The sequence below is a fragment of the Armigeres subalbatus genome, chromosome 3 (assembly GCF_024139115.2).
Source record: "Armigeres subalbatus isolate Guangzhou_Male chromosome 3, GZ_Asu_2, whole genome shotgun sequence".
Classification (NCBI taxonomy): domain Eukaryota; kingdom Metazoa; phylum Arthropoda; class Insecta; order Diptera; family Culicidae; genus Armigeres; species Armigeres subalbatus.
The window spans coordinates 228039529-228062188 of NC_085141.1; the positions used below are offsets into that span (position 1 = coordinate 228039529).

General features: G+C 39.6%; 1 protein-coding gene across 1 annotated transcript; it reads left to right on the top strand.

The window, feature by feature from the left end:
• The first annotated feature begins 902 nt into the window (after positions 1-902).
• LOC134226396 (general odorant-binding protein 56d-like) lies at positions 903-21027 on the top strand. The gene is made up of 4 exons (XM_062707155.1): positions 903-1099; positions 1308-1424; positions 20269-20376; positions 20452-21027. The coding sequence occupies exons 1-4, from the start codon at positions 1037-1039 to the stop codon at positions 20572-20574; spliced, it is 411 nt and encodes a 136-aa protein (XP_062563139.1). The 5' UTR covers positions 903-1036; the 3' UTR covers positions 20575-21027.
• Positions 21028-22660: the final 1633 nt, after the last annotated feature.

Here is a 22660-nt window from a genome sequence, read left to right on the forward strand (position 1 = left end):
AGCTAACCTAATAATCAAAACAACAAAAAAGTGATGAGTTATTATTTTTCATAACAATTTATCAATAAATGGAAGGTTTTTGTTTGTAAAGCACTACTTTTCATGTGCTAGATGTGCCCAACAAAATCCGACATTGAACACTTCACTGGGATCAACGTCTGGATTGCCATAAACTTAAACTTAAGCGCACTAAAGGGCTGTAGAACAACTAGCATTCTAATAAAGGGCCAATATTACCTTGAGACACTTGCTACTGAGCTTTGAGGCTTATGATAAAAATTGAAATATGGAGTGCTTTATGTTCACACATGCGACTTGTTAGTTTTCAACATATCAAAACAGTGATTAAAAATACAATCACCCATATCTGGGTCCCAATTCCCTTCCTTCCTCTCATAAACCACTTGAATACATGCTCCAAAAGATCCGTTATTTGTAAGCGTTTGGTCAAGTTGATACAAAAAAGTCGTCGCTCGACTCCCGCCAGCATGATATGCGAAAACCTGACCCACCGTGGTTTCCAATGACTGACACATTTTGGGGAATATGAATGGTCAGGGTTGTAGTGCCATGGAAAGCCCCCCAAAACCACTATCGAACAAACTAACCGTAGCTGATTAGATAATTCACGTTCACGCCGCGCATATCCAACCTACATGGTTGAACTTTGTGTTTCACCTGGTCCGATCCACATCATCCCATCTCGCCGATCTCGCCCGGTCCGAGTCGATCGATTAGTTGGTGGCAGACCTGTTCCGGCGAAAGCAAAATACTTCTCGTCTGGAGAAATGGCCCACGGACCAAAACAAAGAGAAAAGAATCCCCCGGGGCCAAAGAGAAAGAGAGCAAATAAACAAACTTATATATTCGATGAAATTTTGAGCCCAACAGTCCACGGTGAACAGTTGAACGGAGACAAGCTGGACGGCGATCTCCGCGCGCGCGATCAAAATCGGTGAACAAGTTCAGTCCAGGTTTGTGGGTCAGCACTGTCGAAGCGCAGCAAAGAGTGAAAGTGCAAAAATTAAAAGCAAACATGAAGTCACTTGCTGCGTCTGGAGTTGCGTTGCTGTTGCTGGCGTCGTCGGTCGGTCTTAGCGTGAGTGATAAGGAAGCCCCCTTTTGACGAGTACCTTGGTTACATTGTTGCACACATGGAGCGCGAAGTGTGACGATCTCGTATAGTTCATGACTAGCAATTATCAGTTCACACGCCTCGCTTAGTGTTCTGTGCACTGTAATCAGGCCCCAGACATGAGCTAAATGCTTCCTGTTCTAATCGCAACCGTGTGTTCGTTTTTTTGTAGTGCGCGCAAGATTTCAAAGGCGCCATCGATGTGTGCACGAAGGAGTTCGAGATGGATATGGACGTGGTCATATCGCTCAAGTATGGCGATTTCAGCGAGCGTGATCCCCTGATAGAGGTGCGAGAGTTTAGTTCCATATTTTTTTCCAAACATTAATACATATTTAATTACTTAATCGGCTCAGGCGTTGACCTTAGCAATGTGCGAAGTGTTTAGTGATAAATCAACTGGTTACGGTTGAAAAAGTGACTATAAAACAGTTTGTAGGTAACATTTATTTGAATATTGTGTTGTGAGAACAATGTGACAAAGATAATTGTTTACCAGATTCGTCAGCAACTTTTACAACGGACTGTTAGAGTTATTTTAGCTCTCTTGTGACATATATGTACTGAAAGAGTTGATGGTAGATTAGGCATGTAAAACTAAATTGTGGTTGTGTATGTTTGTGCAGCATGCTAGATCAGATGATGAATCATACCCCATTATATCGATTGAAAATAGGTCAAATCGTACAATGTTTTTGAATCAAGTCTCCGCAAAAGAATGATTGAATTCCGTTCCGGTAAATAATTCATTTGAGATAGAATTCTCGGCAAATAAACTGAGGATGGTGAATTAAATTAAATGTATAGAAATATAATGTTGCAATATAAGAAAACATAAAAGGAAATTATTTTGTTATATCAACCATAGACCATGAGTAAAATGGCTATGAAAGATCATATGATTGAAACGGTTTTTTTATTAGTCCAACGTTTCGACACGGGATTAGTGTCTTACCCAGGGAAGGAATCATTTGTCTGTTTTGCCTGTCGTGCATCAAATATACGTTTTGGCAGTGAAATGATAGCATTCCTGGTACAACTTTGTTGTATAAGAAAGGCAAAAATATGTAAATATGGGGGAAGGGCTGTATGGTCGGAAGTCATTCGGCCGAGGGCCATTGGGCCGAAGGTTGTTTGACCTAAAATGTTTCACATCTCACTCTTTATTTACTTCTCACTGGGAAAAATGGAAAAAAAAGAGAATTAAGAAGTGAAAAGTAAATTACCATAAGGAGAAGAGATAATGAGACGTCTCTTTACTCACTTCTTATTTCCAAATTCTAACTTATCCATTTATCGCTTCTCAATTCTCACTTCTCGGTTATAACTAATAACGTTACACTTTTCACATTCACTTTTGTTAGGGATCGGGAGCCCGTAATGTCGGATAGATAACATTTACGGGATAAGATCTAGCAATCCGTGCCTCTAGCTTAATATCTCCGAACTCAAGCAATTGTGCCCCGGATGCCCCAGATCAGAGAAACGATTGGTATGACGGCGAATGTGAGCAGTTAGAATAGAATGATGCAGCATGGGTGAGATTGCTGCAACACCGCACGAGGGCTAATGAGGTACGATATAAACGGGCACGGAACAGACAAAACTCTATTTTCCGGAGGAAGCAGCGCCAGCAGGAAGATCGAGACCGTGAAGAGACGGAGCAACTGTACCGCGCTAATAACACACGAAAGTTCTATGAGAAGTTAAACCGTTCACGTAAGGGCCACGTGCCACAGCCTGATATGTGTAAGGACATAAACGGGTACCTTCTTACGAACGAGCGTGAGGTGATCCAAAGGTGGCGGCAGCACTACGAAGAACACCTGAATGGCGATGTGGCAGACGAAGATGGCGGTATGATGATGGACCTGGGAGAACGCGCGCAGGACATAATTCTACCGGCTCCGGATCTCCAGGAAATCCAGGAGGAGATTGGCCGGCTGAAGAACTACAAAGCCCCTGGAGTTGACCAAATACCCGGAGAGCTATTTAAACACGGTGGTGAGGCACTGGCTAGAGCACTGCACTGGGTCATTACCAAGATTTGGGAAGGGGAAGTTTTGCCGCAGGAGTGGATGGAAGGTGGCGATGGAATCGGCCAATCTACGAAAAGGGCGATAAGCTGGATTGTAACAACTACCGCGCAATCACATTGCTGAGCGCCGCCTACAAGGTACTCTCCCAAATTTTATGCCGTCGACTAGCACCAATTGCAAGGGAGTTCGTGGGGCAGTACCAGGCGGGTTTTATGGGCGAACGCTCCACCACGGACCAGGTGTTCGCCATTCGCCAAGTACTGCAGAAATGACTCGAATACAACGTGCCCACACATCATCTATTCATCGACTTTAAAGCTGCATATGATACAATCGATTGGGACCAGCTATGGCAGCTAATGCATGAACACGGATTTCCGGATAAACTGACACGGTTGATCAAAGCGACGATGGATCGGGTGATGTGCGTAGTTCGAGTTTCAGGGGCATTCTCGAGTCCCTTCGAAACCCGCAGAGGGTTACGGCAAGGTGATGGCCTTTCGTGTCTGCTATTCAACATCGCTTTGGAAGGGGTAATACGAAGAGCAGGGATTAACACGAGTGGTACAATTTTCAATTAGTCCGTCCAGCTATTTGGCTTCGCCGACGACATAGATATTATGGCACGTAACTTTATGAAGATGGAGGAAGCCTACATCAGACTGAAGAGGAAAGCCAAGCGGATCGGACTAATCATCAACACGTCGAAGACGTGGCCGAATGCCACTAGACCGAAAGTTGTTTGGCCGAACACATCATTAGCCATCAAAAATCGTAAGCGTCGTTTGGCTGAAAAGGTCGTTTGGCCGAAAAGGTCATTAGGCCGAAAGGGTCGTTTGGACGAAAGGTTCATTTGGCCGAAAAGGCGCACAATGGCGGAAGCCCGGACAAAACCTCAATTTTTTTTTGTTCGTTTCGTGAAACACGTATTTTTTTTTTATTTCAAACATATATTAAATGAACTGATTCCAAAATTTGATGATTGTAGTATGTAAAATTAATTTTTGATGGCTTGTTGAAGTTAATGCTGTAAAGCATCTTCCGAACAAATTTGTATGGAAAAAGAAAATTTGACTAAAATTTTTTCGGGAACCATTCGGAACGATCTGATATCGTGTATTGAAACCTATTTTTGGTCTACTTTCCGGTGGTTAGTGTGGTGATTTGCTCCTAATTGCTCCAAAGCTGAAAATTGACTGCTTCATTGTAGAATGAGACCGCTGTCAATGCTTCAGACCATAAAGCTTGCGCCTGCAGAAGTACTCGAGTAGCATAGTATATGTTGGATAACAATTCTAACCTCAAAATGAATTTAGCGTCCCAAAATTGGTGGAAGATTCGAGAACATATTAGGTTTTGTCCGGCATTTGTATGGGCCCTGCCAGTGTGGTCATTTGGCCGAAAGGGTAATTTGGTCGAAAGGGCCATTTGGCTGAAAGGACCATTCGGCCGAAAGGGTCATTTGAGCTTGAGCTTGATTGACTGCTCGTAGTTGCTACTCCATTATGACCAGATCAGCTGTTCTTGCACAGGGAACCAACAGATGTTTGCTTGGGACTAGCACACATCTTCAATATACAAGTACTGGTGATCTCATTTGTTAGGTCATACTTGCGCCTGCCACGTCAGAATGCAAGTCAATGTAGGGAAGGGGAGGAAATGATGATGCAATCACTCGCCCACTGCAAGCCGGATATACCTCTGCACTTGCCACGAGTTCATGCGGATTTTGTTGGAATTTCTGGGTTAGGTTGGAGAGGCAGGGGTCCGTCTTGGTTAACGAGCTGCCAATGTGATAGATAGGAGAAGGTAACTAATGGAATTTCTAATTATATGTAGGAAACGAGCTCTATAGTTTATTTCCAATTCTAGCAGATTACTGTTAGAATACTCAAGTTGAAGGTATAGGAATAGTAATGGAAACGGTATGGAAGTCCATTTCCAGTTCTAGCGATTGCTAGAACATAAGAAATAAAGAGAAAGATAAAAAGTAGGAGAATGGAACGAACCTGGGATTGAACCCATGACCTCCTGCGTATGAGGCAGAAGCAGTAGCCATATGACTACCAAGCCCGCTATACCCATTCGGCCGAAAGGGTCATTTGGCCGGAAAAGTCGTTTGACCGGATTGGCCATTTAGCCAAAACGGTCATTAGGCTTTTGGCCAAATAAGACATTTGGACATCACTTCTCACTCCTCATTTATCACTTCTCGCTGTGAAAAAATGAGGAGAGCGAAGTGAGAAGTCGTCACTCTTCTCATTCGTAATTTCTCACTTTTCAAATGAACTATTCGGCTAAATGACCTTATCGGTCAAATGTCCTATTCAGCCAAATGCCCTTTTCGGTCAAACGACACTTTCGGCCAAACAACCCTTTCGGCCAAATGTGCCAAAAAACAAGCGCCTAAAATTTTCTTACTATTTTTTTTGCATTTTCCTCAACCGATTTGCTCGCAACAGACTGAATTCGTCGCGGAATCCTTTCCCATTGTGTCCTTTTGAAAATAGGACAGATCGGACTATGGAAAAGTTATGACCAAAATACTATAATACGCTAGGTGAATTAATCTTGAAATATAATTCAATGACTTGATTGATGTTGAAGTGAGAGCGTCTGTTTATTTAATTTATTGATTGTTCTCTTCAATAATAACCATCCACCTAAAATTTACAAAAAGCCGAATTCCGAATTCTGAGTCGAAGCTTGGATGATGGAATTTTTAAACCGTTTGTAGGACTAGTTGGAGATAAAATAGTGTAAGCGATTCTTAGTCGACTTTTTTTTAAACAAATTAGAATGTGAGTTGGAAGATGACGAGTTCTGCTTTAACCAGAGCGATTCAAAATACATATCTAGTCACCAGGCTCAACGTTTCGGGCTTAACCCACTTCTTTCTAGCACTAGTTCCTCATATGCAACCATGGATAGGCTTTTGAGCTAATTTGTCCGTAGTTCGAATTAGCATCAAACGAACTCATTAATAACTACCATCTGTAGTTTTAAGAGAAGGTCATCAAATGATTTATTTCTACTGTTTTGCTATTATTCAACGGTGGTAAAGTAGACCCAAATGAAAATTTTAATGGGATATAGTTTGTCACAATTCTTTATCCATACGTTTAAACAGAGTGCGTGATTTCTCTTGTTTCGGACAGCAGAACGATCCCGCGATCGGCCGAAATATTGTGTTCTGCGATGCGCGGCTGGTAATAAGAGTAGCCATCGAACAAGTAAGTGCAGTGCGTGTTTTAGTCGTCGGTGGCTCATGCGCATGTCGCGCGTGGTCGAAAATGGCGCGTTCTGTAATAGTTTGCTGTAGCCATCGAGCAAGGAGTACAGAGGGGTTAGGGACGAAAGGGACGAAGGGTCGAACAGAACCAAAGGTCGAAAGGACAAAACGTCGAACGGGACAAAAGGTCGAAAGAAACATAAGTTTTAAATAGTCAACAAACTAAAACGGAGAGAATCAATCTCGCACCAGAGTTGCCCTACACAGTTGGCAAAAACTCTGCTTTTTTGTTCTTACAATTTTTACCAATTAAATAAAATTTATTCAATGAGTGCCACTAATAGATGAATGTTTGAGTTTTCTAAACGTCACTTCGATCAAATACACGTGTATTATACGCCGGTGTATTTTCAATGCGTGCGCCTGCGTGGCTGCGGCGTGCACTATTTTGACAGATAGAAGTAACATTCAGAAAACCTAGATATTCATGTGTTATTGGCGCTCATTGGATGAATTTTATTTAATTGTTAAAAATAAAAGAGCATTTTTTGCCAACTGTATAGGACAAATCTGTCTCGCGAAATACAAGCTTTATTAATTTATTATTAACATTTTTTTTATTTCTTTCAGAACTATCTAGATTTTCAAAATATTGTCTTATAGTAATTACACCTTCTTTAAAAATTCTCATTCTTCAACTTTAATTTATTGGATGAGTGCGTTATTTCTACTTGTAGTTGAATGAATTTCATAAATTCTTTTGGAACACACCCAACTTGTTATCAACTTGTTCTTGATAGACCTTTTGTCTCTTTCGACCTTTTGTCCTTTTCGACCTTTTGTCCCGTTCGACCTTCTGTGCCTTTCGACCTTTTGTCTTTTAGACCTTTTGTCCTTTCGACCTTTTGTCCTTTCGACCTTTTGTTTTTCGACATTTTGTCATAGATTCTATACAGAGTGCTGCGCTTCCGTGCGGTCGTCCAAATCGCGAATCTTTTTCATATGCCGCCGGGCGTGCATGTTGTAAGCCCCTGGCTGCTCAATGGGAAAATTCGTTTGGGAAATACTGCCGAGCACGGGGTCGCTTATTACTAGTTGCACTGTCAGAGACCCTTACAACACTCCTTCGGCACTCACCTGATCAGAAGCTGGATTCTGGACGTCGATTGTCAAACTCAGGTACTCATAACCAGGAGAATCAATCAAAGTAGAAAAGGTTCGATTACAGCGGACCAGCCAGATTAAGGACTGCGTACCATCATTCAACACGTGAAAGGAAAATGATCCAAAAGAGCATATAATGGGAATTGCGTTTTTGAATAAAGCTAACTACCGAGGTTAAAGCTTACATTCTAAATTTATTTGCTCACGCAGGAGCATGATCGTTCATAGGGAGGTGGCTACATAATGGTGTACCTGTGGTTTTTTTTTTTAAGACGACGTTGGCTAGCTTGGTGGATTGTCCGGAGGATGATGGCCAGGCGACTGGGGGGGTGGGGACTGACGTTGTTATAGCTGTCAGTTTCGCAGATCGGACGGTAATGATGGCCGGAGTATCGGGTGGGCTGGTGGCGGATGACCACGGTAGCAGCAGGTTGTCCGTTTGGATTGGGCTCGATGGCGGTGGTTTACGGTCGGCTCGCACACGAAGCGGCTAAGGCTTGGAAGAGTAATTGGCTCTGGATTGGTCGGAACATCCGACAGGCCGTCCACTTTCGATCGGTTCTCGGAATCGAATTCTTGAAAGACGAGGGAACAGGTTGGCTGGACGATGTGGTGAGTTGTCCGGACGGAGTGCCTTCGAGGCGGGTTGGCCACGAAGAAGCGAGAACTGCCGAATTCCAAAATGGCGGACTGTGGTCGTATGTGCCTGTTTCCAAGATGGCGTCGATGAAACCCTTGTGGCCGACGAGTTCGATAACGGTTGCCCAATCCTGCCTATAAATGTGGCCCAATCCTGCCGATGCTCTCGGGAAACCTATTGGCCGTAGTCGGATCTCCGGAATGAACTCCAGACGTCCAAAAGAAGAAAAAGAAAAGGCCCAATTATGGACCTGCATGTGGAGGATTAGTCCCGCAATTACACCTTGCCACACTTCTTTCACGCATCACAAGTACACCGAAACTTCAAAATCGCAATTGAACAACTAATTACCTTTTCATATTTAATTCTCTTTACTATTTTGCACTTTTTTTTTCTTCTCATCAAAGCTCACGAATTAGCTATTAAGCAAAAACACATTATTATAAATACAATTACTTTGATTTTAAATGGCCTTTTTTACTAACCGTACTAATAGCACGTAAATTATTGATTTTATCTCCGTTTGTCTTACCACTTGATTTTAACAGCCAATTTTACTAAAAAACACAAGAAAACATTATATACACTTTTAAATACTGTTTGATTTTAACAATTACTTTTATAATTTTGTTTTAAAGCAACGCGCACTTTTTCTAACTGGTCTAGGACAGAAAAGAAGCTTCACGAGGTGATTCATTCCTTTTTATAATCTGTAGGTAGTAAATTCCATACAAACCCGAGGTTTGACAAATGTATCCCTTCGGCTCAAAATCTGGCTACCCTTCCAAGTGTAACCCAATTTTGATTTGTGGGGTTACATACGACCTTAACCCGAACCGCTGTCAATGAGTGTGAGTGCGAGTGGCTATAACGAGTGCGACTGTCTTAAACGGGTGGCTCTGCGCATTTTTCCTGACAGCTAAGGATTCAGCCACCAGTGAGGCTGTCAGTTATATTTATTAGGGTGGGTCTAGGAATTATAGGTTCTCACTGGCAGGGGTGACTTTTAGGCAGGGAACTTGTGGAGGAGCCAACAAGCTTAAAAGTTGGAACTAACGGTTACAATGTTCCAACTTTTAACTCGTATTAGTGTTATTTCCCATCCCATAGATCGCATCGCTTACCAACGTGAATCCAGATAAATTATCCTTTGTAACTAAAACGTTATTCTATACCAAGACAATCGTGGAAATGCAGAGGTATACTCGGTCTCTAGTAGCAACGAGAGTCGGACAAACAACCCTTCCATTCCTATATGACCGTAAGGACGTGGCCGGCGCCGTTATTGACTTTAAATATTTGAGCTCCCGAAACGTGTACATTGAAAATGGGTAGCTAATCCCAAGCCTTCTCTGTTCTCTGTACAATTTCGCAAGTTCAGTCAATCATGGAGTAGCAACTACGAATTGTGCGGTCATAATGCTCATGCTCATTCTTTATTGGAACAACATGTTATTTTGGGTCGTCAATTAATCTTGCGAGCAAAGGCGTAGGATTACCAATCCGGAGATGGCTAGTTCGATTCTTGGTCCGGTCTCTTGCAATGGCGGGCATAGAAAAACCTTTCAACTAATAACTAAGAAAATGCTGTTATTCTTCCATTTCCGCATTTTTTCTTCCATTTTTTCTTGTAGCATTTCCCCTAAGACGCTCTAAAATAATAAATCATAAGAAAATGCATTTAGAATACTAAGTTGAAAAATGACTAAGTTCCAGTGGGAATGTAGAGCCGACATTTTTGAGCGCTAAGCCATTAATTCTCGGGTACTTATTCAAAAGGACGTATGTGATTTTGTAAACAAAGATTCAAACGACGATTTGTCCAATCTGATAGTACTCCCACGCAAACCATCATCACAGGCAGGTAGGGCGAGCCTTCGGCTACCTGTTGGTGGTGTTGGTTTGCGTGGGAGTGGTATCAGATTGGCCAAATTGACGTTTGAATCTTTGTTTACAAAATCACATACGTCCTTTTGAATAAGTACCCGAGAATTGATTATCATCATTTCTCGATACATTTTATTAAGGAACGAGAAAGGCATCATCACCGCTAGGTGGATTAATCTGCCTTTTTGTTTAATGTTCTATTCTAGGATCGTTAAGTGCATTAATGTGGTCCTGAATGTCTCAATGCCTAAACCAGCTGGTTTAGGGCTGGCCCTATGGCTGCCCAACGTACGACCCGCAGGCCGCATCCGGCCCTCGGCTCCATTTTTTGTGTCCTGCGGCATGTAAGAAAAATAACCTAATAACTGGCTTTTCTATCTGGCTCCAGATTTTTAAAAATTATTATTTATTATTCAATATGTAAGATGAAAATCAAAGCTCGTGCAGCAAAACTATCAATTTGAATTTGAAATGAAAATAATATTTTACATAATTTGAAATGATTGCATTAATGATGTGGAACATCACGTTTTCCATAAAGATTGGTCAAAGTAGTTTATGTTCACGTTGAAAAAAGGAAGGCCGGTTTGCTTAATTTGTTCGGAAAGTTTTTCTATATTGAAGGAATAAAATCTGAATCCAAGCATTCTATGAAATATGGTTTTTGAAAGGGCCCAGGCAAGATGAATACACTACTAGGTGCTCCAATCTGCCAAGTTTATGGAAGAGAAGAAGGCGGGGGTGAAAAATTCATGCAAAACGACAACAAACCGGCTGGCTCTCCCATACTTAAATCCAAGATGGCTGAACCGAAACATCTAGTGGTGTAATCATCTTGGGCCCAGGTAGGAAACAAAAGATGATAGAATTTCAATTTAAATTTCCATTTATTTATTCAAATTATTATTCACTTGAGCTAATACGAAGTCAGACAAGTACTGCATTGTCCAGTTTAGCTGTTAGTAAGATTTTGGCAAAATGGAAGATTTTTTCCAGGACGGAGAACTTGTTAAGGAATGCATTTCGGTTGTTGTTGACATCGTTTCCTAAGAAAACAACCTCCTTCTGTAGCATAGTTTACGCGGAACACGGTGAAGAGAAAAAGGTCTCGCAAAAGATTTGAAGCTACGTAACGTGAAAAACTCCAGGTTCATATTCTACTCTCTCACAATTGATGAACACAGCGTCGTGAAAAACGTGGCAAGCATGGTCATTTTTGAATGACAGAGAAATTGGCAGCTTTATTCCCAATGCAGAGAACAACTAACGGGGAAAACCTGAGGGCTGTTAAACCCTGCCATTCCATATTCACCAAAAAAACAATAGAAGATTGTTACCGACTACAAGGGCTATTGAATACCTTTTCTGAATGGTGTAAACTGATCAAACTTGTAGTTAGCGTTGACAAATGCGTGGTAATTACGTTTCATAGTCTGAAAACTCCTATCACGTTCGAATACAGCATTGACGAGCGCGTCGATCAGGTCAGCGATTTGGGTGTTCTTCTGGACGCAGGACTAACATTCAATCAGCACATTTCTTCCATTATATCCAAAGCTTCACGACAATTGGGATTCATCACGAAAGTGTCCCGTAATTTCACCGACCCTCATTTCCTCAAAGCAGTTTATTGTGCATTGGTACGACCAATACTGTAAAACTCAGCTGTTGTGTGGACTCCTTACCATCTATTGTGGATTGCCAGAATTGAAAGCGTTCAACGAAGATTCATCTACATTGCGCTAATAGATCTACCATGGAGAGATTCGCTAAATCTTCCTCCGTACGTAGAGCGTTGTCGGCTTCTGGGACATGATACGCTGCTTCGACGCCGAAAGATTCAGGCTTCACTAGTTGCTAAAATATTATTAGGTGAGATTGATGCTTCTGAACTCCTGTCCCGCATCGAATTTCATACCATTGGTAGACAACTGCGATCTTCGTCTTTGCTGATGACTAGATTCCATCGAACGACATACGGATTCCACGAACCGCTTACATCGTGTGTTCGAATTTTCTTTTTAGTAGACGATCTCTTCGATTTTGGGGAAAATTATAGATTGTTCATTAGTAGGGTAGAAAGGTCCGGAAGACTAAATTAGTTATCTAAGACATTCATGTAGACTGCTGTCAGATGAATTAAATCGATATGCGAAAATGATCAATATTCCTCAAGTACTGACGATCATTATTAGGATAATTAACGTTACGGAACTCAACCCCCACCAATTATAATTATCGCCAATTATCGCCAAACATCTCATGACTTGAAATCTGGTACATTTTTCTCATCCTGTTGAAAACAGTTCATGCAAATCTGTTCAACAGAATTTCCATTTTTAACATCCGGTAAATTAATGTTTCAAATGGATCTCTAATGCAACGACGAAAAAAATAAACAAAAAAGATTGTTTTAACGCAATTAAATCGTGTTTAGTTTTTCTAGAAAATGAAAATATTTTCTTTTTAAATATTTAAAAAGTTATGTACAACATATTTTCTGGCCCCCCAGCAAGTGTGAATTCTAATAATTGGCCCGTGGCTTGAAAAGGTTGGACAGGCCTGACTTAAACGATTCACATGTTGGGTAACAATCTGATTGAAATTTGTTGTTTTCCGAGAATGTATCAGAATTTCAAACAGTGTGACAGTGTTACTAAATATCGCTGAATAATTTCTTTGTTTCTTTGTAAATCCAAGATTTTTGTGACCGAATTTCAGAATGCCTGATCTTAAAACACCTAAGTTAATCCACCTAGTGTTGGGGATTGCCACTTCACTTCAGCGCCTTCTGGTGACAATGTCAATGTGACATTGTTTCGTGTAACCTGCTCGCTAGATGGCGGTAGAGGAATTGCGCGATGGATTCTTCAGAAAAAAGTTCAAGCTGTTACGTCTGTTGTAAGGTACACTGGGGGAAGTGGAAAAGGAAAAATCGATAGTGCATGTTTGAATTAGTGTAAAACCAGTTTAAATGATCTAATTGCGTTCAAACAAAATAGGCTATCAAAAACAGTCAATTTTGCACCAACTGTGTGGTAATTCATACCATTTTGGTCGCTTGAAATTTATGGAAATACATTCTAAAATTAGGAGTTGTTTTTCCACTTACCCTAGTGGGATGGGGTAAGTGGAAAACCCATGTTACCTTGACCTTCAATAGTGATGAGTATTAACATATAACTAAAATCAATACGATAATTGCTTTAAGTATCTTTTGTGGAATAATTTCATTACTTTAACAGAATAGATCCTCAAGGAATTCTCGTAATAGCTAGGGAAGAGCTGGTTTTGCCTTCTCGAACACTAAGTTTACGTAAAATCTATATGTTCGTCCAAAAGATGAACTTTTTAAAGGAAAAATGGGACATAAACTAATCAACTTAGTTTAACGAATTGAGATGATGTCTGTATGTGCGTATTTGTATGTATGTGTGTGCGCAAAGCACGTGCAAAATTATCAGCTATTCTTAAGCACTTGTCCTTAACAAATTTGTTCGCAAAAAAATTGCATTCAACGGTGAAACTTGTTATGAATAAACATTAATGTGAATTATAGAATATATTTACCTATCAGTGCCATTTTTAACTTTCTTATACATTTTTTCATATTGAAAACATGTGAAAGGCATCAATACCGATAGGTGGATTAATATAGGTGGATTAATCTCATTTATATTAGTCCAATCACCACTGGAATCACAATTATAACAAAGAAGGAACATATTAAAATTCACAGGTATCGAAATAAACCATGGAGGGAAGAAAAAATTGCTTAATTAGAATATTATCCACTTCCCCCGTAGTGTTTGATACCTGGGGTAAGTGTAAAATCTTTGAATAATTTGCTTTCTTGGTACAAACCACTACCAATTGAATGTGATTAGTTGAATTGTATTGCTATGGTCACCTGTGATATAAATTCACTTGAAAAAAGGACAATTGGTGAAAATAAGAATTGATTTCATGATTGCAAAAATCAACTTTTCGCAAAACCTAAAATTACAGTTCAAATGTTAACCGTGTTAGTGTATGTATTATACAAATTTCAACATAGTATTAGTGTGAGGATCAAAGTATATTCTTGCATAATGTTATGATGTGGTAAAAACTGTAAAGTATGTACAATTCCAATTTTTGGAGTCGATTTTTACACTTACCCCCTTTTTCCACTTCCCCCAGTGTACCTTATGTGCTTTGGTGCTTCTTGAAAACGCTCACTGGAGGCACGGTTTGGATGTGAAGACTTTTGCATAAGGGGTGTCACGAACTGTCACAAAATCTTTACCCCATCCCCCTTAAACTGTGGACGTCATTTTTGAACGACCCCTAAGCAACTGGCTATAGATTAAAAACCAATGTAGCTCATGTGTTGCTTAATGTATTTTTTTTCCGGCTGGCCCTAATATGACCTGTTCATGTAAAGTGTGACGGACACTGAACATCGCACGGATTGTCACGAGTTTTCTTATTGCTTTGTGCGAAAGTAAGGGTAATGTGTACAAAACGCGCCACAAAATTTCCTTATTTATTAACCCAAATTTCGTCAGAATGTAAAAAGTGGATAAATATTTGTGAGCACTACCCCTGCGAGAAAGCTTGATCGAATTGGTAGTTTGCTTGCAATATTGTTGATCTTCCATTAATATGTTTGGTCCATATTGTGACTGATGTGTCAGATTATATGCTGAGTTGAAAAGAAACAATAAATATATGTTTTTAAGAAATCATCGTCAAATTGAAGGGGTTCGTGACCATATTTTCCCACAAAAGAAAATCATTCTCTATTGTCCCTTGGTTCATTGAAAAGCATAGTGAAAAAGGCCTGCGTAAAATGTTTAAGTTTTACTTGGCGGTTCCTATCCATTTTTTCAAATGGGACCAATACATGATTATGAGTAGTATTGCCCAACCCCACACCACATTGTCTATCTTCTCACACCCAACCGGCGGTTGTTAGATTTTCCAACATTTCTGTATAAGAATCTACCAAAACCTGTATAACAACTGGGCATATGCGAAATTGCTAGATTCTTATACACATATTGCAGGGTTGTTACGAGCCAGTGTAGGTAAAAACTCAAAATCTCAAAACTCATGGATGATTCAAATCAAGCGTGAGTTGAAACGCACCCAACTCAGCACCTAAAAACTCATGGATGAGTTGAATCATCCATTTGAATCATCGTAGGTTTTCTTTTGTCTTCTTTAATTTTAATAAGTGCTTCCACAGAAAGCCGATCAAAAATTAGAAGATGACTCTCAAAAGTTATTTCTGAAGGTTTTTTGCGATATTTTTGGATAACACCGATGGCATTTTTACAGGATTATCAACAGAAAATAATGAAACCTCCTAGAAATGTATAAATTCTAAAAAATAAATTTCCACATTCTAAAGAGAATTTTTGCAGCATTTAAAATCCGAAAAAATATTTATTTATTTTGGAGGAATATTCGCGAATTTTCTTCAATTTCTGCCAAAAATTCTAAAGCGATTTTCCCAAGAATTCATGAAGAGATTTCCGCAAATATGCTCTGAAGATTTTCCGCAGGTTGTTTTTAAGAATTTACTTGAACTTACGTCAAAATTCCCAAATGAATTACCGAATAATTTCCCAGGGGAGCTTTTGTACAATTGTGGAGCGACTTCTGCAGCAGATCCGAGAGCAGTTGGATTTCTGCAAACATTTCCAAGAAAACTTCCGTGAGAATTCCCGGAGGATTAACCACAGCAATTGCTGGGATGAATCTGTACACGAATAATGAATTTCTGCAGTAATTCTCGGAGAAGTTTTCGCAGATATTCTAGGAGATTTTGGCTGAAATTCCAGTACGGTTAAAACATATTGCAACCATGTTAGATTTTATATTATTTGTTTCTTGATACGAATTCAAATAATTATTTTACAGAAGTTTTGTTTAAAACCGGAGCTGCGTTGTTTTATTCCTTAATCTCTACGCAAGTTTGTCTTGTGATCAATAACAAAGTTGCATAATTTATTACTTCAGAAGAAATTACGGTTTTGGCAGATTTTTGTTTTATTATTTGGCAAGTTTATCTATAATTAATTATGATCAAATCTGATCTTAAGGTCTGAGGGAAGCTCTCTCGCGGTAGAGCGCTATTTTCGTACTAAAATGTCTATAACTCGGAATTGGAAACGAATTTCGCTTATCCCAACTGACAATCTCTTTGAAATTTATCAAGGAATGTTCCTACAAAATTTCATGGACCTTCTGTTTCCCAAATTTGAATTAAGCTCTAAATACTGAACTATTGTAGAACTGAAATTTTCGCTTCTCAGTACCTCTCTCCGATGATTTGAAGCACAAAGGAACCGAATTTCGCAAAACCCAACTGACAAAAGTTTTGAATTTTTCCAACGATCATTTTGATGTAATAAAAAGTATATGTGACCGCAATAAATTTTGCAGGAAGCTCTTTTTACTTCAACCAAGTTTTTTCAATTTCATACAAAAGTTACCATTTCGGGAGAGCAGCCAACAGCATATATTCTTGTGGCGCACGGCAGGAAAGGAGCGATGAGAGCGATAGAAAGTCCGTCAACTTTGTATCTAGCGTGACACTAGAAAAAAGCGTATTCCTATTTGTGAACACGAGGATACCAAATATATAAATTGAAATCAAATATAGGAATGAGATGAGATAAACAATTGAAAATAAATAAGACAAATCAAACAAATAAGCCAAATTAAACAAATAAGACAAATAAGACAAATAAACCAAATAAGACAAATTCATTCGAAAGTTCCTCCTGGAATTCCTTCGAAAGTTCCTCCTGGAATTCCTAAGGAAGTTCCTCCAGGAATTCCTAAAGAAGTTCTTCCAGGAATTCCAAAGGAAGTTCCTCCAGGAATTCCTTAGGAAAGTTCTTCCAGGAATTCCTTCGGAAGTTCCTCCAGGAATTCCTTCGGAAGTTCCTCCAGGAATTCCTTCGGAAGTTCCTCCAGGAATTCCTTCGGAAGTTCCTCCAGGAATTCCTTCGGAAGTTCCTCCAGGAATTCCTTCGAAAGTTCCTCTAGGAATTCCTTCGGAAGTTCCTCCAGAAATTCCTTCGGAAGTTCCTCCGGGAATTTGATTCGATCGAGTCCGCAGCTCCCAGATTTGTCTTATTTGTCTTATTTGTCTTATTTGTCTTATTTGTCTTATTTGTCTTATTTGTCTTATTTGTCTTATTTGTCTTATTTGTCTTATTTGTCTTATTTGTCTTATTTACACCAGCACCACTGTTATCACTCAAATACTTTTCAAAGCTTGTGTAGAAACCTTGTACAGAAATCCTCTCACGATATTTTCTAATGTTGTTCTAGAAACGGCTCATGTTTTCATTTTCCAAAACCAGCTGGAGTTTGTTTATTTTGATTTCCTCATTGCGTGATTGGTCGGCGCTGCTGCTGTTCTCTCGCCGAACCACTGCATGCATTAGCACTAGCATTAGCATTGAGAAATTCGCACAAATTCGTAGGTGGTACAAGCCAAGACTATTGTATGAGAGTAGCATCACTTTCATCCGTTACCACAGATATTAATTTGGGACTAATCACTATCTCTTAGATGGAAGCAATGCACTCTCCAATAGTCGAGATCTGTCCTGGCCACGTCCTTGCGAATGCTGAGGAAGGGGAAGGATGGTTAGTAGGACACCTACTTAAGAAAGATGCAGAGAAGGTGTGCCACGGGAGGTTTTGGGATTGTGTGGAAGGTTATAACAGTAGGAATCGTTTTGGTAGAACGTGAAAACACAAAAAGAACTAAGATAGAAATATAAAGTAGGAAAGGGGCGAGCCTGGAATTGAACCCACGACCTCCTGCTTATACACGCTAAAAATGAACTACTCAAAATTGAGTCGAATCCGACTCATTTTCATTAAAAACGGGACAACTCAAAATTTGAGTAAAAGATACTACTTCAATAAAATGATGATTGCACTTAAACTAGGAGTCTGTTTGTCGTAAAATGCACTTAGATAGATAGATAAACTTGATTCGCATCTGTCGTATTAAAAATTGATGGAAGGCCAAGCTTAACTTTTGCGAAATCATCATTTTATTGAAGTAGTATCTTTTACTCAAATTTTGAGTTGTCCCGTTTTTAATGAAAATGAGTCGGATTCGACTCAATTTTGAGTAGTTCATTTTTAGCGTGTAAGGCAGAAGCGGTAGCCACTAGACCACCGAGCTCGTCTCTTCTCTCGCCGAACCACTGCATGAGTGATAAATTTCTTCCGCATTGTTGCCAATTCCTTTTGTTCTCCGTTTACGGCAAATTCTCAAGCAATTGTAAACTGCATAATGATGAAATCATTTTGGCGACACTGACAGCGTCATTCTGGCGGGCTGAATTGGGCAATTTTCTCTTTCAGAGAGTGCTACCACGTGCTTTTTTAACGGAAAACCCTTCCCTCAGACCTTAACATTCTTTGTGTATCAATATATCTTGTGCCGAACTTTATAAAGTTCGATCGACAAAAAGTCAACTGACAATAACGGAGCAAAACATGCCAAACCATCATCTCATTTTAAAAGCGGTGCTTATTGAAATAGTTTTGGCTGTTTAGTTCTTGTTCACTTAGCTTCAATACTTCTAGTGTTGGATAGGGCCATCTAGAGTGGTTGTAATACTAACTGCGGGTTACTTAGTATGTAGAGGAAATTCTAATAGAATAATAAGTTCAAAAGCAGATCAAGTTCCAGTTGGAATGTATAGCCATTGAATAAGAATATTAAAAAAACAAACTTGAAGAGAAGACGTTCAGTAAATTGTGATAAAAAAAGATATTTCACGTGTATTTGCTTAGAATATAGTTCTGAAACGCGCGGATTTGGCGCGGAATGGATTCCATGTAGCGCGGAAATGGCGCGGATTTGATTTTTGGTCGGCGCGGAAAATATTTCAGGATCTCCGTAACAACCCTGTGCATAAGAATCTAACAATTTTGTAAGCTTTTAATACATTTTTTGTATAAGAATCTAACAATTTTGCATATGCCCAGTTCTTATACAGGTTTTGGTAGATTCTTATACGGAATTGTTAGAAAATCTAACAACCACCGGTTGGGTGCAGGAATTTGCTGCCTGATTTCCGTTTACATAAGGGAACTGTTCCGTTTTCCACCTCACTGAACAAATATTCAGCTCATCACAAAACATAGAAATACAGCACAAATCTCGTTGCACGGAGTGTAAATAACACATGCGGTCGTACACAATTTGATGCAATTTGATTCCGTACACCCTCTAACACTGCTAAAAAATCATAAAAATAAGAAACAAGACAAATTTCTTTTCATATCTTCGTTCAGCTCCTCAGTTCCCCTAATTGCTAAAAAAGAAACCTTTTTGGAGGCATAGATGGTGTAAAAACAATAATGTGTAGGGGAGAACGGTCCAAAATGCACCTCTGGGGCAAAATGGCCTCACTCATAAAATCACTCATATAATCCGTTTTAGTACATTTATGAATGAGTATTACCATTACAATTCATAATTAGTTATCCATCATTGAGCTCCAATGGAAAAAAATGGCAAAATCCCTTCATATTCACTCAAATTTAACGATTTGATATTCTTCCACCACATCCGTAAGATTGTAGTTCAACCCATTAGGAAAAAACAAACAACCATGCGTTCACCATCATTTTACATGCAATTAAGTAATTTTAGACCACCATTCGGGCGTTTTGCCCCATGTCTATTTTTAAATGCGTTAGAAAGTCATGAAAACTTTATTGTTTTGAATAGGAGATCATTGTGAAATGTAGCTGGGTTAGTAAATTTTGCACCCATACGTTGAAATGGTTGGGTATTTTTCTTTATATGGAAGAAAACATCAAAAAAGCTTAAGGGGTGCATTTTGGACCGTTCTCCCCTATCTGCTTACCGGGCAACGAGATGTCATTATAAAGTAGAAAAAAGAACTAATGTTAACTACGAGCAAGAATCATACAAATAGAGATAGTTTGGTGCTCACCAATGGACGACAATGTTCTATTGGCAGTTGGTCAGTCGTAGCATCTAAATGCTGCATTGCTGCATAGCCTTCCACATTGATTATAAGGCCCTCACCATAAGATCTACTTTCTGATTGAATCATTTTAATATTTACTACACACAAGAGTACGCATTTATCAAAGTAATTTATTTTTTCAGTGCTTCACCGAGTGCTTGATGAAACGATCCGGCTTCATGTTCGATGACTTTACGTACAACAAAACATTAATCATCGGTTTCGCTGGCCGCTATCTGGAGCCCGAGGGTGTAAGTACATTTCGGAGAAATTCGCAAACCAATTGACCCGTGTTCACGGTGTGTGCTTGTTTCCTCCCATTTTAGGCCCAGTACGTTTACGACAACTGTATAGACAAATTCGGAACGACGGTGTGCGTGACCGGGTTCGAAATGTATCAATGCATACACGAGACAGCCGTGGCCGAATGGGTCGATAGTAATTTTTAGTGCGGGTAATGTGCGTCAAAAGAGGACAATGAGTATTGTGTGCGCGAGAGTGCCGTTTCACACCGGCTGTGTTTCTTGAACTGCCCATCGAAAGTTGTTTTCGAGATTTTGCAGATTTCAAATGTGTCAGTTTTTTGTGTAGATTAGAGTAGTTTTATATTTATTTAATTTATTAATTAATTTATTTATTTATTATCTTAAGAACATTCTTCTTGGGGATATTTCAGAGATTTTAAAGCATAGGATTTTAGATGGTAGAAATATCAAATCTATTTCCTGATCATAGGTCAATAAAACACCAACTTTGATGTTCAAAGTCAGACATTTTTATACGTAAAGCTTTAATAATCCTTAAGAAATTATTATTTTGACATTACGTTCATTTAGCTTAAGAAATGCTGAATGTATTGCATTAATAAACATAATATTTATAATAAAATCGCCTATTGGAATCTAATATCTACCTCACAGTCCTGTTGGTCATTGTGTTCCTCTAAACGTAAGGTTTATTAAGTAATGAAAATTTAACTTATGTATGTTGGACTTGTTTTAATCTCTGCATGCAACCTTTCATTGATCCAAAAATAATTAGTGTTTTTTATTGATGCAACATCAAGGGCTGTAAGTAGCTATGATAGTCCTCAGGCAATTCGCTCCACTTAGTTTTGACAGAGTTTATGATCAGCCCTATTCTTTCAGTTTCCCGTTCCACTTCTCTGCGATTTACACAATTATGTTGATGTCATCCGCAAAACCAAGGAGCACGTGAGACTCATCAACAAGTCTAGCACACCAGATCTTCGAATTGCATCTTCCACAGCTATGTTGAATAATAGATAAGAGAGCGCATTGCCTTACTTAAATCTATCTAACGTTACGAACGAATCTGTCACAGATATTCTGAATCTCAATTTGAATCCAGCCAGTGTCGCACGAATCATCTCAATAAGCTTTGCTGGAAAGCTATGTTCTAGCATTATATGCCACAGCTTTTTCCGTTACACTGAGTCTTAAGCTGCCTTAAAATCCACAAACAGATGATGATGCCGCAAGTTGTATTCCCGGAATTCATCAAGAACTTGTCGCAGAGTAAACATCTGGTCCGTTGTTGATCTTCCTTCTCGAATACCGCTTTTGTAGAGAGAGTCTGCTAAACAGAATTCCATACATGGTAGATTATCATGTAATGCCATGTAGGCGGTATTAAGGAGTGTTATACCTTTAGAATCGATGAGTATTCCCAAGTCTTTCACTGTTTATTCACGCTTCAGCGGTATCTCTCCAATTGCATAGTCGAAATGGTAGGGCGAGTGTTTACGTCCGAACGAAATAATCGAACATTTGGAGACGTTCAATGACATTTGATTAATGTGACACCATTCGGCAAAGGTTTCCAGTTGCAGAAAGGCTGCGTCATTAGACTCTTTTATAGCAAAATATAGCTTTAGATGATCGGCATATGACAGTTTTAAACACTTCAAAACAAGATGCACAATTCGGGAATAAGAATGGGCCGAGTTGGCTGCCTTAAGGAACACCGAACCCAACTAAACACGGTGAAGAAACGTGGTCTCCGATTTTGGGCCGATGTCCACGTAGCGTTTTTTCAAGCTGCGTGCACGCCGCGTTCACGCAAGGTACCCGTCGTAGTCGTGTGGTGCATTGCTCCATTCGATGCTGGGTACTTTGCGTGGACGCGGCGTGCACGCAGCTTGAAAAAAACGCTACGTGGGCATCGGCCCTTTAACACTACGAATACCGTGATAAAATCACTAACGCGGACTACCGTGATCAGAGAATAATGGGAACTAAATTTTCAAACAGCTGGTTCCCAGCCGTCTTTTTACCGATTTTCACAATTCTTTTACGGATGTCTTACCCATCTCATCTAGTTTCACCATACTGGTGAGTTATGTTTCTAGGGATGCTCTCTTTTTCCCATCATAATCAGATGTTCTAGGCTTTCCAAACTGTTCTGGAGTTTGGATAAATTGATCTACCAAGTCAACTGCGCTCGATAGCTATCCTAAATTGACCAGTCATGTCCATACAAGAGTTTGGATCAATTGGTCTATCAGGTCAAATA